This window comes from Anastrepha obliqua, chromosome 1, assembly GCF_027943255.1.
Source record: "Anastrepha obliqua isolate idAnaObli1 chromosome 1, idAnaObli1_1.0, whole genome shotgun sequence".
NCBI classification, from domain to species: domain Eukaryota; kingdom Metazoa; phylum Arthropoda; class Insecta; order Diptera; family Tephritidae; genus Anastrepha; species Anastrepha obliqua.
The window spans coordinates 172,127,851-172,147,312 of NC_072892.1; the positions used below are offsets into that span (position 1 = coordinate 172,127,851).

Here is a 19,462-nt window from a genome sequence, read left to right on the forward strand (position 1 = left end):
TTGTTTAGTCAGCTAAATGTTGCCTATTCCGCAATGGGTCAGTCAAATAATCATTTATTTATTTGCACAACAAATAGCAGCAAAAACAAAAAACATTGGCAAAATATATAAAATAAATCGTCTTAGCGATACAACAAGCCAGGTTTTTCATAATGAATTAATCAAAAACCATCTTTCACCAGCGCGAAACGCCTCTTGGCTGCCGCCACTGTTCGCTTAACTACCTTTCGCTTTTAATTTTTCCTTTCAAATAAGTAAAACTATCTCCAACAACAACAATATCAAACACTTTTACATTTTCAAGTACAACAACTTATTCTCTGTGTGTTATCTTAAGAGCACTTCCTACAGCCAAGGCACCTAGGCACCACGCCACCACGCCACCATTCCTTTCGACACTAAATTTGGCCTCCTTTTTTATGAAAATCGTTTGTGCATTGGCTTGTTCACCTGATTGCCTTTCTATGCCAGCAAGTTTGGGAGCAAACAATGAAGAGAAATAAGCAAAATTGTGCAATAATTTTCCAAATCAAACATCCGCTGGAAAACTAGCACTAAATAATCCAATAGCGTCGCCGTTGCGCTGTCGCCTCTGCGCAATCGTATCATTTTACGTATGTATGTATGTGTGATTGTGTGCTTATACGTTGCAGCATTCACTAGATTTCGGCATTAACGCAAGCAAAAATGATATAAAATGTTATGCAGTTTCGAATTTATGCACATTCGCTTTCGTACACAAACACAGCCAAGGTCGCTTGAGTTGCAAGTGAAAATAAGTCAAACAGGTGCAAGGAAGATAAAATTCCCTATAGGAACCAACACAACGAAAGGATCAGGAAGTTATTAAATTGAATATGGCTACGTCTGCTGGAGTATGGGTAAGTTCATCGTGGGTGAAAAGGATTTCACAGTTACATAAAGTGATTCGAGTATGAAGGTGTGTGTTTGTGTGTATGTGTGCGTGAAAGAAAGTGGCGACAGTTGAAAGAGTGTTTACGAAGAACTGTTTTGTGGAAAATAAATTATTATTAAATACGAAAATGTTTGTGCTACAGCGGAATTCTTCTAGAAATGTACGAACAGTGAAAAAAATTGAGAATTCGAAAAAAATGGGGGAAAATTTAAAAATTTCAAATCGTAGTCTATACACTCGTAGAGCGTAGAGCGACACGATAAATAATTTACAAATTTTGTTTAGTGAGAATTCGTGTTAGCCATGGCCATCTCTCCCTTTATGTGATAACTGGACTGTATCTCTTGACACTACAAACCCAATTTTTTCTTTTTACTTCATATTTTTTCCATTGAGTTGGCAACTAAGTAATTGCAGATTTATTTTTAGGAAATCAAAGACAATTTTTTCATTGAACTAAATAACTTTATTTTGTAGTGTATTGCTCATTTTGAGCAATGACCTTTTGCCATCTTTCAGGCCACATCAGAATCCCATTTTCATAAAATTCCTGGTTTTTATTAGCAAAATACTGAATCAGGTACGATTTGACATCATCATATTATTGAAATTTTTACCATTCAAGGAGTTTTGTAAAGATCGAAACAATAAGTAATCAGATGGTGCAAGGTCAGGACTATATGGTGGATGTGGCAACACATCCCAACCAAGCTCCAATATCTTTTGCCGAGTGTCCAAAGATGTGTGTGGCCTTGCATTGTCATGATGAAATACAATACCTTTTCGGTTTGTCAATTCGGGCCACTTTTCTTCAACTGCATTCCTTAATTTCGTTAGTTGTTCAAAGTAGATATCAAAATTGATCGTTCTGTTGGGTGGTAAGAGTTCAAAGTAGACAATTCTTTTGTAAAATCACCAAACTGATAACAAAACCTTCGTTTGATGAATATCAGCTTTTGATGTTGTTTGAGTTGGCTCACCTGGCGTGCTCCACGATATTTCCGCTTGATATTTTGGTAAACAACCCCTTTTTCATCGCTAGTTATCAGTTGTTTTAAAAACAGATCATTTTCATTACGTTTCATTAGCAAATCGCAGCTGTTAATGCGTTGTGTTAAATGCGTTTCTTTCAGTTCGTGAAGAACCCAGGTATCGAATTTTTGAACATAGCCAAGTTATTTGAAATGATTTTCAATGCATGAAGCTTCTCTGCATGCTCACGTGTTGTACATTAACTTCAACGAGATGACCAGAGCATTTTTCATCTTTAAGTGAAAAATCACCAGAACGAAATTTGGCCAACCAATTTTGTTCCTGCCGTTCTTCTAACCCCTTCGCGCCGGAGTTTTATTTTCGCTACCGGAATACTTCTTGCACGCATACTCAGAAAAGGCGAAAAATATAATAGAAAAAATATGTTCTGCATACTTAAAAAGTCCTTAATTCCTTGCATTATCCTGGGACATATTGTCCCAATAAGGATTTATATTGGGACAATTTAATAAACCGTCGAATTTAGTTTTAAAAAATTTATTTGAAAAATTTAGTATTTTTGTGTTTTATTACAGGAAAAGTATTTACTTATGGTACGAGGCAAAACATTTGAAACAAAGTGCATTGTTGCATCCAGAGCAAACGTAATTTGTTCTCGTTTCTTTTTGCAGGGAAGTGCATCGTACGCAACGACGTCGAGAACTACCTTTTAATGGTAAATGATCATCTATATTCAAGAGCTCGGTACGTGGGCGTTTAGATGGTCTTCCACCAGTTCGCCGAGTTTTTAACTCCTTGTGCTTGGTTCCTCCGGCAATAAGGGACTCTGCTAATGGGACTATGAACTGTATCAGTTTTGATTTCTTACGTGTCAGGTCGTTATGCACAATCCCAGCATTAACAGTTGAAAGCATCAGAATCTTGAAAAAAACCTTTTTCCACCACTTTTGGGATTTCCGGTTGATATCGTATACCGCTGCTTTCTGATCAGCTAGATCTACGCCCCCTATCAAACGATTATAGTCCACAATAGCTAAGGGGCAGGCAACTTTTTTCTACTTACCGTCCTTTTGCTTCCTATCTACTTCTCCTATGCTCGGCGTGTGACAGTTGGAGATAACAAGTACTTCTTTCGAGTCCATCCAACGAGTAGCTAGTAGACCAACGCAGTTTATTTGGAACTGGCTTTGCTCACGTTCTAGTCGCGACCCGAACTCCGGTGTTTCTTTTCGATTTCTCATAAACCTATGTACCAATAGCAGGAAATGGAATGGATTTCATCAATGTTATTGATGTGAAAATCGATTGAATGCAACAGCCACATCATTATCACGGATAGTACCTGCTAATTTCAAAACCACTCTTTCTCCAAGAGTTCCAGAAAGATTAGTGGTGACATCTTTACCAGTGTATACATTCAAATCGTATGTATATCCTGTTTTTGCATCACATCGCAACCAAATTTTAACACCGCGTTTGATTGGTTTCATAGGCATGTACTGCTTTAGACTGGACCCACCTTTGAATTTTTCCATACATTCATCGATTGATTGAAAAGGACTATCACTTCTTATTCTCATGAATTTTTCTTTCATACATGAAACGACTTCGGAAATATAGTAATCTTTTGGATCATTATCAGGTTTGTCACAATCATTTAAATATAGTTTCGAAGAAAGTAGAGTGAACCGATCGCGAGAAATACTTTGCTTTACCATTTCGTTTCCCATTGATGCGTGTTTGCTCCAATAATCATGTAATGATGGCAAATGGTTGTAGTGCATAATCATAGTCACGCCTAAAGACACCATTATTTCATGTTCATCGGATAATGCTCTATTAGTTTTCTTCTCTTTATTATTTATTACAAGGCACCAAAAGTTGGCACAGTGAATGGCGTCAATTGGCAGCGAAGATGGGATCATTCTTCTAAAGGCCGCTGGGCGCACGAACTTTTAGAGATAAGGTTTGATCTCTCCGCTTCACCACTCCGCCCTACCTGCCCAGAGAATGTTGAAGACGCACAACACGTACTCTTCTACTGTCCAAGATTCGCAAGATTCACGTCTTCGCCACTACCCATGGAAGACAGCCAAGTGAGACTAATTTAACTGCCCTGCTGCATGCAAGTTTTCCAAGCAAGTATTGCATGCGCTACACAAGCAGGACGAAGAAAGGCGAACAATAGAGCTGTTTCAGTACCGGCAGCTAGAGCAATATAATATAATATAATATAATATCAACGCCCTGTGCCGCGTCTGATCCTACAAAACTTCCCGACAAGTCCTAAGGCTAACATGAGACAGTGTTCCAGAGGAGGTCGACTTAGACATACCGAGAACAATTACGGATGCTTGAGTTAACGACTCACGACCATATCATACACAGACAAGACGGTAATGCACACAACATTACCGCACACTTTCGAAGTTTCATTTACTTCTTAATGGAGTAATTTAGACTATCACTGACGTATAACCTCCATACGTCATAGATAGAGAAACTGGAAGCAGGTTTCTTTTGTGGTTGTTATCCACAATCGCGGCTCCACCCTCGATGTAGTGCAAATGCGGTCCCGGGGTGGAAGTCAGCCGAAGAGGGGAGGCCTGTTTTAGTGGGAGCATGCCTCACATATCATTGGCGCGACGGCATAAATTGAATGTTTCTGATATTTTTATCCTCCCCTCCCACAAAAAAAAAATAGTACAAGATCATGCAGGTTCTGCTGTGATGAAGAGGAGTCTATGGAACACTTATCCACCAACTGTGAGGCATTAGGCCACAGGAGACGCAGAATCCTGGGCTCGTATCTACTAGAGGAGGAAGACCTACATACAATTGCCTCGGTATACTAAATAATTATTATTAAGTAATTAGGGGCGCACAATAGATCAATCTGGTTATAGTGTATTAGCCTAACTCGTATACCCATTTTTTTCTTTGTTGACTTCCATTGTAAACATTAAATTTGTTGTTCGATACCTTACCGATATCGCTCCCTTAAGCCATCTACCGAGAAAATAATGGATTTCTTTTACCCCAAACTAATATTTGATTTTTATGTTTCCCTACATGAATAATGATTTCGTCTTTCCTCGATTATGATTCGACTTCTATTTTTTCGCTCGAGCACAATTTTTCGCTCGGGAATAATGATTCTTCCTTTATTATTTTTTTATTTATTTAACCATAAAATACAGGTACATTTGTATTGGTTATGCGCTTTTAAGAAGCATCTATGAGTTTGTGGATAACTTAAGACTAAGTTTTTCAATGCGGCGCCACATTTTGACTTCACTTAGTTCAGCTGGCATCAGGAATCGTGTGATGGAAAATGGTCACAAAAGTTCGGCGGCCGTAAAGCAAATTTTATAAAAACTCAACTCTTTCTATGTGAATGGCTTGGAAGGGGAGCCATTTAAAAGAGGCATATTCCAAACGGGCCCTTACAAATCCTATATACAACTTTTTGAGAGTATAAGGATCTGGAAAATATGTACAATTACGTCAGGCAAAGGCTATAATCTATAGAACTTAAAATTAGGCTACAGTTTGAAATTTTGACCGTGAAATATGACGAGTTTAAAATATGGAATTTGCTATTCTTCAAAAAACTATTTTACAACATTTGTCTGTATCAAAATATCAAATATAATCATTTTTTCTCACACCCAGAATAAACTCTGCCTAGGTCAGACTGCCATAAGCATGGACCTTCAGCATTCGATATGGAGGTAAAATCTTAAAATAATCAGCATAGAGGAGGAATTTCGAAAAGAGAAAAGCTTACACCTTTAATAAAAATTATCAAGTAAAATGGGCCGCCAAAACTATCTTGAGGTACACCAGGCGATACCTGGGACGAATGAAAGGTTGTGTTTTCCAGTGCAACTGTGCAGGTCCTATTAGATGCATATGATTCTGTCGAATTTAGGAATTATCATTTGATTATTTTTTTTTATTTAAAAATTGGAAAAGTAATGAATTACAATAAAAATGATTTTAAAAGCATTAGCGGCTAGGCCATCATAACCTAAAATTGAAAATCTCATAAAACCCAGACTAAATATTGAATTGAAATATTTTAGAAGCATACGTTTTATCCCTGAATAACAACCTAGCAACTAGGTAAAGAAATATTTGAAATTCTACTCTAAAAGGTGGAGTGTGTGTAGACAGTATGTCTAACAAAAGTGTGACCCCCATAACTTGCAAACTATTTGAGTAATTCGATTCCAACAAACTTCATTACAGGGTCCGGCACTCGAAGTGGAACCAATTAAAAAGTCCCTAAAACTTACTTTTATTCAATTCGAAGTAAAAAATATGTAAAAATAAAACCAAATTAAGAATTAATTTACTTTTGCTCGGCCACATACTGCCTTGACTATGGCCAGAAACGAATCTCAAGCTGCCCGATGTGTGACAATGGCTTTCTTCAGCGCCTCGAAACTTTTAGTTCAGACTTCGCTCTCTAAAATGAACCAAAGAGAATAATCGATCGGATTCGCGCCTGATGAATTTGAGAGCCATTGTGCGGACGTTATGAAGTTCGGAACGTTTTTTTAAGCCGTTCTTGGTTCATTCGAGCTTTGTGAGGCGGTGCTTGTGGAAACCCCCGAAATGTTTCTCTGCACACGGCTTCACAGCAACCTCTAGAATACTTTTCCGATAATATTTCGCATTTACCGTGACGCCAGGCGCGATGAAAACGGTTACAGCGGCCCACACCATTACCTGTGGCGCGTGCTGCCTCCTGGTGGCCAATTGGTGACTCAAATTCTCGTATGGACAGTCGGTCAAATAAACCATATCGCTCACGAAATGCTCAATTTGAAAATTTTTCTCGTCAGAAAACACAATGTTCGGAAATTGACCGCATTCGGCCAAGCGAAGCAACTCCTTCGCTCTCTCAAGTCTGAGTTGTTGCTGCTTTGGTGTGAAAACATGCGCCTTTTGGATCTTGTAAGACTCGACTTTGAGATTATTTTTCAGTATGCTGCTGATGCTTCGATCAGATATTTTCAGTTCTTTGGCCATTTGGTTGGCACTTCGTCGGAGATTTGCATCAGCTGCTCGAGCGGCCTGAAGTTGGTTAGACCTCGAGTACCGGACTCTCTATATAGGCTTATAATATTTATAAGACCCAATATAATCAATAAAATATATAGTCACCATTATTAGCTATAATGGTTGCAAATCTTTGAGTCATACTTTTTGTTAATTTCTGCGCAAGTTGTGGCCAAATCAGCTGCGTTTACCTTAATGACTGTTCCACTGTGGATATTTGTTTTCCTTTGAGTTTTTGCTTAACTCTTGAGCAAACAATTTCAAATGGGTCGGTATTAGACGACTATGATGGCCAATCCAACATTTCAATCAATTTTTACTGTTTCCACTCTAAACACCTTCGGCTTCGATACTTAGAATCGTTGTCCTGTTGTGAAATCCAAGGTTGGCTAGTTCTGATGATAGTTCAAACATTAGCACCATTTTTTCTTAAAACTGCTTCAGCTACACGCAACGATAAGTTCGAATTTGTCACAAACAAGTTAATAATCTTCTGATCTTGCTTTGGTAAGGCTGTTTTGGGGATGGTCCGTAGACCATCAGGGGCCGCCGCAGCGAAATGGGTTGGTGCGTGACTATTATTCGGAATCAAGAGAAAACGTAGGGCCCAATCTTTGTGAAACACCAAAATTAAGAAAAAGTTTTTTCTAATAGACAGACAATGGCAAACCTCCGAAAAATCTTCTGCCATTAGAAAATCTCCTCATAAAAAATATCTGCCGTTTGGAGTCGATTTGAAACTGTGGGTCCCTCCATCTGTGGGATAACGTCAAGACGCCCGCCACAAATAGGTGGAGGAGCTCGGCCAGACACCCCCGGGGGTAACCCCGATACAATCTACATACTTTTCCAGTTTGTTTTTCTGATGTTTCTACCAGGCTTAGTTAGATTTTTACTAAGGCCAAAGAGATATATCTATGATCAGAGAAGGAATGTTCTTCCAAAACTTTCCAGTTCCTAATTCTGTTAATAACGGAGTCAAAAGCAAAAGTAATTACATATGCGTAACGCGCGCTTTTTAAATGAACAGTTTTCGATATTTTTTTGACAGAATCTATGTATAAGTATAGGGTGGGCCATGTAAAATTTGCTTTTTGAATCGGCTATAAAAAAAAATAATCCATATTTTTTCAAACTTTTTTTTTTATTTTGAAGACCGAATATTGTCATTTAATTTCATTTATTGTCAAATGACTGCCACGACTGGCTTTACAGTAGGTCATTCCATCAACCCAATTTTTAAGCACATTTTCGATTATTTGGGCTCCAATTTCATGAATGGCAACTTCGATTTCGTGTTTTAAAGCATCAATCGCCTCTGGATGGTTCGCGTAGCATTTGTCCTTAACGGCTCCCCACAAAAAATAGTCCAACGGGCTTAAATCACAGCTCCGAGGCGGCCAATTGATATCGGAATTCAAAAACGGTAGCCAAAAGTTCGAGTATAACTTTGGCAGTGTGACAAGTTGCACCGTCCTGTTGAAACCAAATGTCGTCCATGTTATCCTCTTCAATTTTTGGAAACAAGAACTCGTTGAGCATGTCATGGTAACGCTCGCCATTTCCTGTAACCGCGGAAGAAGAAGAAGACTCACCACTTTGGAAATAGGTTTTCAATATTTCCCAATTTTGTTCAAGCGTATAACGTCTCATTTCGTAAATGTCAAACCTTAAAGTAAATTACGAACGCATTTGACATGTCATTTGTGTTACCATTCTCAAAAAAATAGGTGGTTCAAAAAGCAAACGCTATATGGCCCACCCTGTATATGTTCAATAACTAACAATTTAAATATATTTAACCTATTTTTTTATGTTGTAAAAATCTCACTTAGCTCTAATGCTGATGAAAATTATTCGATGCCTTCTCTAAAAAGTTTCACATATCTCTTAAAACTTCTACTTCTGATCGCTAAACCATTATTGCCCATTCAATAAATTCCTTGGTTATAGACGCTTTGATTACTCGCCAACTTAAGTTACTTTTTTACTTATAAAATTACCGAGAATTTTCAACACTTTGTGTACTTACTTCATTTTCACTATTTCAATTTTTTTCATATCTTCGCATCATCAACGTTAACGTTTGCCCATCTACAGAAGCTGCTACTCGCTGTGGCAACAGCAACATTATTGTCAATTGTCTGCAACGCTGCAACAGCACAAACTTCATCAACGACCGGCGGGCGCGAGCAGGCAACGGAAATGCATGCCAGCCATGCCCACAAAAACACAGTTCATGCCTATGCAAATCATGTGGGACAACAACAACATCAGCAATATCAGCGACCAACGCAACAGCAGTATTATGACTCTCGGAGCAATCATAATGGCATTGCTACTCCCACCACAGCAACAGACTCAGCAGCAGAAAATTCAGCTCGCCGCAGTTACAATGGCTATAGCGCCAGTGGTAGCAACGGCGGCGGGGGCAGTGGTGCGGGTGGCTGGTTCGGTGCTTATAATGGCGGCAATAGCGGCGGTGGCAGCAGTAGTAGTTACAACTTTGGGGCATCAAAGCTTAATGGTCTCACAAATCTCGCTGGTTTGCGGCATATTAGTAGCGGTTTTGGCGGTAGTGCTGGTGGTCCAACAGCAGCAGCTTTGGTACAACAACAACAACAACAAAAACCAATTTACGAACAACAGCAAGAAAACGATTACGGCGCATCCGGCGCAGCAGGACATACCAGTGCTACTGCATACTCAGCACCACAGTCAAACGATAAAGTGTCCGATGGCAATTTTCTGCATCGTTTCGAGCATAATTCTGGCGGTTATGATGAACTTTCAGACGCCTCTACATACGCACATCAGCAATACTTCACGCCACATGATGGCCATTCCGGCTCCGATTCGGGCAGTTCATCTGCATCTGACGGTGATGCGGAGGTTTCGTTTTCACACCATCATGGCGGTGACGGTGGTGGTGGCGCTGGCGGTGAAGCTGATGAGGGCTCGTCGGGGTCTTCATATGATGAATCAGCCAACTATCTATCCCATGAGCATCATTCAGAAGGTGGACATTCCCCGTCACATGTAATCAACTACATTCCTTATCCAGTGGTAAAAAAAGTGCACGTTCCCGTGCGTGAACCCGTTCATATACCAATTTCGCATGCGGTTATCGTACCCGTCAACAAGCCAGTGCCCATTCACGTCCCTGTAACGAAAAGCGTAGCTGTGCCTGTTCAAAAAGAGCTCCGAGTGCCCGTAGAACGTGTGGTTCCATATCCGGTTGAGAAGCCTGTACCTGTGCCCGTGGAGAAACGAGTACCGTTTGAGGTGATTAAATATGTAACGGTCAAGGTGCCTCATCCGTTCCCTGTCAAGGTGCCAGTGTTCAAGACCATATTGCACAAGGTGAAGAAAGGCGGCTCGTGGTAAGTACGTCGGAGAGCTGAAGCAGAACACTGGGTGGCAAGTTTTTCCTGACACCGCTCGGGAATACACTGGAACAGTTACACATCCACATGTTCCCGTACAGACGAGTATATATTAATCCATAGACTGTTGTTGTATCGCTTTAAGCCACGCGTATTCTCAAGCTCTCGAAATGTATTTAATATTTTTGACGATTCTAATAAAGATTCACGATATTTATTATTATTTGTAAGCACAGAAGTTGGAGTGTTTGAATTTAACTATAATTTTACCTCACGTCATGAAGAAAATTTGTTGGAATTTCGGAGAACAAATCTTGCAGATGAGGAGCGCAAAATATTGCGTTAAGTAAAGGGTTTCCCAATAACAGGTCTTAAGTTTTAAAAAGGAGAGATGATTAACGATTTTTTATGGCCGGAATTGGATGGTATTGATCTGGACAACGTTTATTTTCAACAAAACGGCGCTACGTGCCACATAGCAACGAAACCATTGATCTTTTATCTCTCGGAGAGGTGCTCACAATTGGCCACCGAGATCTTGTGATTTAACACCTTGTGACTTATTTCTTTGGGGCCATGTGAAACAAAAAGGTCTACGCCAACAGCCCAGGGTCGATTCAAGACTTCAAAGATGGAATTCGAGGCTATCGAGGGCATAGGGCAGCCACTTTGCAATTCGGTTATGGAAAATTTTATGAAAAGGATATTGTCCTGTAAGCGTGGTCGTGGTGGTCATTTTCCTGATGTTATTTTCCACTATTAACGGCATACCTCTTTATAATGGAATAAGTATCCGATCATTTATATTATATTAAAAAAGAGCATTTTTCTTTGAATATCAAAATAACACCTCTTATTAAAAAGCCCTTTATTTGGCCCAATATCTCACCAATTTCAAATTCGATTTCATATTTCCCCTAAGTCTCTGCAATGGCGAAGATATTGAAAGATTTACCAAGTCGCAACGCGTCAGATGAGCAAATCATCTGGATGACGGTAGGCCGCAAAACCATCAGCTCGACTACATTCCTGTATGCTCAAGACCGCGTGACAGGCCAAAAACTATTTGGTTACGTAACGCCACCGAGCGTCTGAAAAAAATAGGATTCGAAAACTAAAAATTTGTAGCAGCGGCTCGAGTTGAGTGGAGGAAGATTGCTGAGACAACTAAAGCCCACCCCAAGCTGTAACGCTAATAGATGACGGCGTGATGATGCCGTAACCGAATAGGTTTTTGCACCACTATCATTCAATTAGTCCCAGGCGCAATGCCTTCTATGAACACAGACACAAGCCGTCAACTGTCATGCAACTACATTAACATTCTACTTCCTCGTGCAGTTAGGCTCGATCATCCTCGGCAGGCAGGATAAGACAAAACTTCAAGTACATTTCTTATGTGATATAGAAGTTCATTTAAAATTCCTTCAGACGTTCGTAGGGGGCATGAAGCTTGAAGTACCTCCATTTATAGGATAACATCAAGAGGCACACTCTGAATTGTAGGGGAAGCTCAGCCAAACACTCAGCATGGATATTTAGGTTTGGTGATGCAACCTTGTCCAAAACAACAAAGGCTCTCATGATCTGCAAACGTCTAGCATGAAAATCCTGGGGATATAGCCCAAGAATCCTGAGATGGATGTACCTCATGATAATAAGATAATAGTGACATATAGAGCGGTCATTTGGACATTGAGAAACACACAGTAGGGTTGCGCGAACTAAGCTTCAGTGCTTAGCACGCATCTGTATGATTCGGGCGATGCGGAGCTCCCCTACAGTTGTGATGGATGTGATGCTTGAGCTGACACCAAGTCATATTGTTAATCAGCAATTAGCCAAGAGTAATCTGCTAAATATTACTAGAGAAGGCTTTGGGAGAGGAAAAGTGATGTCATCTAAAAACATGGAAGTGCTGAGACTGCAGCTCTCACTTACCCAGCTCCCCAAAGATGATATCACTAAGGTGATGAAATTCGAAAAGGAGTTCAAAATTGAACTGAACAATGAGTTAAACTGGAGTAGACCTGCATTTGACAATAAACTTCAAGAGTGTACCCTGAGCTGGTGCACAGATGACTTGAAGATCCCAGAAGGCAAAGGTGCTAGAATTTACGGCCCCAGAATCAAGCGTTTCGTGCCAGTGGCTAGTTTTCTAAGCTTCTTCCAAGCAGTGACGTATGACATCTGTCAACGTTAGGGTGAGCCATATATCGTTTGCTTTTTGAACCACCAATTTTTTTGAGAATGGTAACTCAAATGACATGTCAAATGTGTTCATAATTTACTCAAAGGTTTGACATTTACGAAATGCGACGCTATACTCTTGATCAAAATTGGGAAATTTTGAAAACCTATTTCCAAAGTGGTGAGTCTTCTTCTTCTTTTCTGATTTTCACATCGGTGGCTACGTCAATAAGCAAACTTGTCGGATTTGGGGCTCAGAAAATCCACACGTTACTGTAGAGAAGCAAACGCATCCACAACGAGTCACTGTTTGGTGCGGTTTTTGGTCTGGCGGCATCATCGGGCCATTTTTTTTCGAAAATGAGCGAGGAGCCGCGGTTACAGTAAATGGCGAGCGTTACCGTGACATGCTCAACGAGTTGTTTCCAAAAATTGAAGAGGATGACATGGACGACATTTGGTTTCAACAGGACGGTGCAACTTGTCATACTGCCAAAGTTACACCCGAACTTTTGGCTGCCGTTTTTGAAAACCGAATAATCAGCCGAAATTCCGATATCAATTGGCCGCCTCGGAGCTGTGATTTAAGCCCGTTGGACTATTTTTTGTGGGGAGCCGTAAGAACAAGTGCTATGCGACAAATGCTATGAGACGATTGATGCTTTAAAACACGAAATCGAAGTTTACATTCATGAAATTGGAGCCCAAACAATCGAAAATGTGCTTAAATATTGAGTTGATCGAATGGCCTACTGTAAAGCCAGTCGTGGCAGTCATTTGAACGATATTATTTTTCATTCATAAATGGCAATGTTCAATCTTCAGAATAAAAAAAAAAAAGTTTGAAAAAATATTGATTAGTTTTTGTTTTATAGCCGATTCAAAAAGCAAATTTTACCCTATACAAACGTAGACAGAAATTTGCCGAATGAACGGACTACCATTCTGAGCGACGGTCAGGCAGCACACCAAGGTCCTATAGTCCTGTGAGATAAGTTTTCACTAGTCCTTGAGTTTAACAAGAAACTCAATCTACTAGGAACTCACAAGCGCATTCGGCTAATTCAGTTCCAGGACACAGGAATATAACTGGGCCCGAAATAGTGGGAGCATTGGCGAGGGAAACTGCGATCTCGCCTTTAATAGGACCCGACCCTTCCTTGCTATGGGACAACACACCACCAAAGAGAAGATAAGGAGTGACAAGCTAAGGCTAAGATTTGCTGGCATCTAACTATGGGGCTGCGTCAGGCAAAACCCTTACTAGAAGGGGTACAACCAAAAGATGTTTAAAAGACTCATAACCCTCCCCAAGGATAAACTGAAAATGCTCACGGATATTCTCACAGGCCACTGCAGACGGCGTAGTCACCTGCACATGATCGGGATTTAGTCTACTGACTCATGTCGTTTCTGCGGCCAATCTCAGGAGACTCCAATGCACCTTCTCCTGGAATGCAGCGTTATAGCGCAGAGAAGTTTGAGACATCTTGGCAAACTGCAGCCAGAAGAAAGGCACATACGCTCAGTCCAAACCAGCTCTGTCTTAAATTTAATAAGGAAGCTTTGTCTGGATGAGATACCTACTGTGATGAGTAGAGCGCACAAAAGGCCATGAGGTCGAAGTGCAAACCTCATAAAGAATCGATCTATCTATATATAATATACCTTCTACTCAAATATGAACGAGACGTTATCAATAAAACGGTCCGCGGATGACATATGGCAAAAATAAATTTTTTATTTTTTGGTAGGACTGTTATAAGCTTACATGGCAAATTTCAGCGTGATATGTCACATAGTTTGTTTTCTGTGCTACTGTAAACAAGTCAAGCTCGAGTGTGTCCTTCGAATTCACTTTTATGACTTCAATTGTCTCAAAATGTTTTCCGCGGAGCGGCAACTTGAGCTTGGGAAACAGAAAAAAGTCACATGGAGCCATATCAGGCGAATACGGTGCTTGCGGAATGATATTAACATTATTTTTGTTCAAATAATCGCGAACAAGACGTGATGTGTGAGCTGGTGCATTATCGTGATGCAAGAACCATGACTTGTTGTCCCACAATTCCTTCCTTTTAAGACGAATGTTCTCGCGCAAACGCTTTAAAACGTCTAAATAGTATTCAGCGTTAACCGATCGGCCTTGCGGAAGGAACTCCGAGTGCACCACACCTTCGTAATCGAAAAAAAACAGTCAGCATATCCTTAATTTTTGAGCGACTTTGGCGTGGTTTTTTGGGTTGATGTACGGCCCTCTTTGAACGATTTGTACCACTGGAAAATACGTGCACGCGATAGAGCAGAGCCCCCATAGGTTGTCTGCAACATTTTTAAGGCGTATGAAGCCGAAATTTTGTTGGAATAACAAAATTTCAAACAAATTCTTTGTTCAACTTGAATTTCCATCGTTAAATTGGAAGAACACACTCGAGCTTGACTTGTTTACAGTAGCACAGAAAACAAACTATGTGACATATCACACTGAAATTTGCCATGTAAGCTTATAACAGTCCTACCAAAAAAACAAAAAAAATTTGTTTGCCATATGTCATCCGCGGACCGTTTTATTGATATATATGATAATGATATAATGATATATATATGGGGCATCCCATAGGTTCGTGGACTTTGAAATTTCAGATTTCATTGTTAGTTAGTAGTTTCAGTGTATCCGCGATGCATTTGCAGCCTGCCTAGTTTAAATTTACATGTTCGTGCAATTTATTTCTTATCAAGCTTTTGAATCATCTTGTCTTCAAGGATTTTTGTCGTCAGAACTATGGATTCTAGCAAAAAAGTTTGCTAACAAGGACTGTAGGAAATGAATTCAAGATTAATAATATTTTTCTTTTTTTAAATGACTTTGCGTCGGTTAGCTAGGTTGTTTGTCTAACACAATACACTCGGTGACCATACGATCAAATGTCTGCATTTGATTTCCATCCCTTAACTAAGTTGCTTAGACCATTTAGATCTTTTTAAGAAGGCAACTACTCTCTCCAATGAAACATTTTGCCGATTTCGCAGGTCTTTACAGAAATAATTGCCAAGATATTTGGCATGGCTTCTTTGAAGTGCAGGACATTCACAGAGGAGGTGTTGTACCGACTCAATTTCTTCTTCATCCTGCAGAAGTCATTGTGAGGTACACCCATTCTACGGACGAGGGGCCAATAAAGCAATGATCCGTTAAAATACCTGTGAGGACGCTGGTGGTTAAGCTGTTGAAGCCAAGCAGACATTTCGACCATTTAATACTCAATTTTGGCCAGAGCGCTCTAAAGTCCCTGCAGTTAGTAGTCAGAAACCACCTTCCATTGGTTTCCGCGTTTACGCTCAAGTCAATCGCAGTGTAACTCATTTAGAGGAACTTTTATGCCCTCTACCACTCGCTGAAGGTCCAGCTCAGAGCCTAACCTTGCACACTCATCCGCTCTTTCATTTTCCTCCACTCCAGAGTGGCCGGTAATCCAACAAAGTGCAGTGTTGTGTTGTTGCATAAGCGGCAAAGGACTGTGTAAAAACAAATGAAAGTTACAATATATGGGACGAATTTTGGGAAAACTTACATAAGGGGTTAGGAGTAGCCAGAATTTTCAAAAAATTGGATTTTTATTTTGCATTTTCTTAAAGTGACTGACTGACTACCCCTAACCCCATAAAGGGAAAAACGCCATATTAATACCGGAAATAAGTGGAAAAAGAGTAATCCTTCACAAAAAAAACTCTCAAAGAAATATAGGGGCACGAAAAATTCAAACCTAATTTAATTGAAAAGCAAAGTTCCTGCTGCAAGAAGTAGTAAAAGAGTTCGCTAACAAAATTTGCTGTTTACATTTATAGCTGTTGTATTTTTAAATTTCATGCACTCCTTTTCGGTGTGGCACTTTGGAGTTGGAGATTTGGGAATAGGCCACGGCATTTCATGCATGCACACATTTGTACTCGCATTCTCTATGCGTTTTAATGCTACGCGACCGATGACTTCTTGCCGGAAATCGAGTTCTTAAAAACCTTTAATGCTGGCATTTTACCACAATTTGCCGTCAAAAATGCAAACAGTTTATTATTTCACTTATTGCATGCGATCAAATAAAATTACATGAACTCACACACACACACCAATCTCCGTATGTGTGCAACAAAGAAGAGCCATAAAACCCGTCTACGCCATGAAACAACAAATTATACATTGCATTTTTGGCAGACCGCGCCAGTTCATTGAAATTCATGGCTTTGTTCTACAAAACTCGCGTGTACGCGCATATTTTGGCCAAAACGCTGACATTTGAATGAAAACACACACAAATAAAATTATGTATTTTACGCAAACGTATAAGATATTAGGGTTGCCAGTTTAAAAAGTGATTGTTGAACCCGAAAATTCGGGACTAGTCCCGGAACGTCATTTTCTTAAATTCAGTAAAACTTTAGTGTTTTTTTTTTGGAAAAACTTGTAAAAATAAAAAATGTAGAGATGCCAATATTACTGACAATTGTTGATCCCGAAATTTGGGACGACATGGAGGACATTTGGTTTCAACAGGACGGTGCAACTTGTCACACTGCCTAAGTTACACTCGGACTTTTGGCTACCGTTTTTGAAAACCGAATAATCAGCCGAAATTCCGATATCAATTGGCCGTCTCGGAGCTGTGATTTAAGCCCGTTGGACGATTTTTTGGGGGGAGCCGTTAAGGACAAATGCTATGCGAACCATCCAGAGACGATTGATGCTTTAAAACAACAAATCGAAGTTGCCATTCATGAAATTGGAGCCCACACAATCGAAAATGTGCTTAAAAATTGAGTTGATCGAATGGCCTACCGTAAAGCCAGTCGTGGCAGTCATTTGAACGATATTATTTTTCATTCATAAATGACAATGTTCAATCTTCAAAATAAAAAAAAGTTTGAAATAATATTGATTAGGTTTTTTTCAAAAAGCAAATTTTACATGGTCCACCCTGTAGTATTTATGATGGAATATAGACATAGAACGCTCGTGGCAGAATGGGGCGGCGCCGCCTTCCGCCGGCAGGTAAGAAGAGGCACTCCGCACTCCGTAAGGTGGTGTGGTCTCGCCCCTACTCTGGGTTGTTGTGCGTAACGTCTTGCTAGAGGAACTGGAGAGGAGAGGCTGTAAGATGATTGCGCAGATGGCGTGGAACTTATTGCCAGAGATAAGTTTTTAAACACTCTGACGGACTGATGCAAGGTTGTCTACTTGTGAAATGGACCGCAAATTGCGGTCTCTCGGTAAACTCTCTGAAGATGGAGCTCGTCTTATTTACGTGGAAATATAAAGTACCTAGAGTTTTTCTCCCCTCAATAGCCGACACTCCGTTAGTGCTCTCTGGCAAGGTGAAGTACGTGGGATTCATCCTTGATAAAGGTTTGAGGAAAGAACTAGGAGCGCAACAGTCGCCTTGTATGGTCACTATCGGCCAGTGATGGGGCCTCTCGCCTAAAGTTATATTTTGGGTATCTAACAAAATTATAAACCCGATTTTATTATACGGAGTCCTTGTCTCGGTGGAAAGGACGGCATCAGTTTAAAAGCTAGAGAGAATCCAAAGGTATACCCTTATTAAAATCAGTGGGCACTTCGAACTGGTCCTACTATAATGCTTAACGCTATGCTGAATGAGGTACCGGGAACATCGAGAAAAGTGCCGCTGCATGCTCCGCAATCAGATTTAGGTGTTCGTGCCATAAGCTAGACTTAAGCTACAGATACTCTAGTATACTTGCAAACTTTGAGTTCATCCCCAAGGTGCTCGATTAATTTACACCCTCGCTGGGTCCAAGCGGTACTTTTTCCATTCATATTATGAAGGGAAAAGTGGCCAAAAAGTAACATTTAGAATGTCATGTCTCCATGCAAACATGTTTACGGATGCCTCGAAGTTATGCGGCAGAGTTGGTGGGAGTGTGTTCTGCGAGAAGCTCAACATTAAGATCAAATTTAGGCTTCCGGACCGCTGTAGCGTTTTTCAAACCGAGGTAGCCGCAATTAAGGAAATAGTGTATTGGTTGCTTACTTCTGTAATTACTGTAAAGGATATAAATATCTACTCCGACAGCCAAGGGGCAATTAGGGTCTTGGGCTGGTTGTTTGTGCACTCGAAATTAGCTGGAAAATGCCACACTTCTCTCTTGACTGCGTCTGAATACTGCAATAGTATGCTCCTCTGGGTTCCTGGTCACAGCGGCATAGAGGAAAACCGCTGGGCTGATGAACTAGCTAGACGGTTTCATCGAAAAACGAGAGAATTGGGGTCTGCTTCTGGAAGGATGGTCCTCACGTCAGCTCAGTGATTGCTGGATTAGTGCGCAAACGTGCAAAGTCGCGAGATCCTTCTGGCCACGGATAGATCGGGGGCGCTCATGGAAACTTCTAAGGTTAACCAAGGTGCAGCTCTCGAATTTGATAGGTATCCTTACCGGACATAGTACATTAGTTGTCCATGCGGTGTGGCTTGCGACAGCTTCAAAACCTTTTTGCAGAAGCTGCCTGAAGGGTGCGGTGCAATCTTCTAAGCACCCTCTTCTTAGCTGCCCTGCTCTCGTCGGGCAAAGATTTAGATATCTGGGCTCTCACGTGTTTGCTATACCTGGGATATTGCGGGTTTAAATATCGCACATCTGGTGAATTTCATCAGTACCTTGAAGCGGTTAATAAAAGCATAATTAGCGACTTTTGGTAGTCATCCTCTAATCTAAAGCCCCTTCTTCCTTTTTCCACCTATTTGGTTCTTTTCAAAGAAGAGGGAGAGGTAACAAAATTAATACTTCTGGGAGGTGTAGGAAAATTACTGCTTTGAAGCAGATGTGGGCTATCATTGTCACCCTTAATAACATTGAAAGCAAACGAGAGAGCAAGAATTGGTCTTCCACTTTC

General features: G+C 40.4%; 1 protein-coding gene across 1 annotated transcript; it reads left to right on the plus strand.

Moving 5' to 3' along the window:
* The first annotated feature begins 762 nt into the window (after positions 1-762).
* LOC129235364 (uncharacterized transmembrane protein DDB_G0289901-like) lies at positions 763-10,603 on the plus strand. Its single transcript, XM_054869173.1, has 2 exons — positions 763-881; positions 9,080-10,603. Exons 1-2 carry the CDS (start codon positions 858-860, stop codon positions 10,364-10,366), a joined length of 1,311 nt encoding a protein of 436 aa, XP_054725148.1. The 5' UTR covers positions 763-857; the 3' UTR covers positions 10,367-10,603.
* The last annotated feature ends 8,859 nt before the right edge of the window (positions 10,604-19,462 follow it).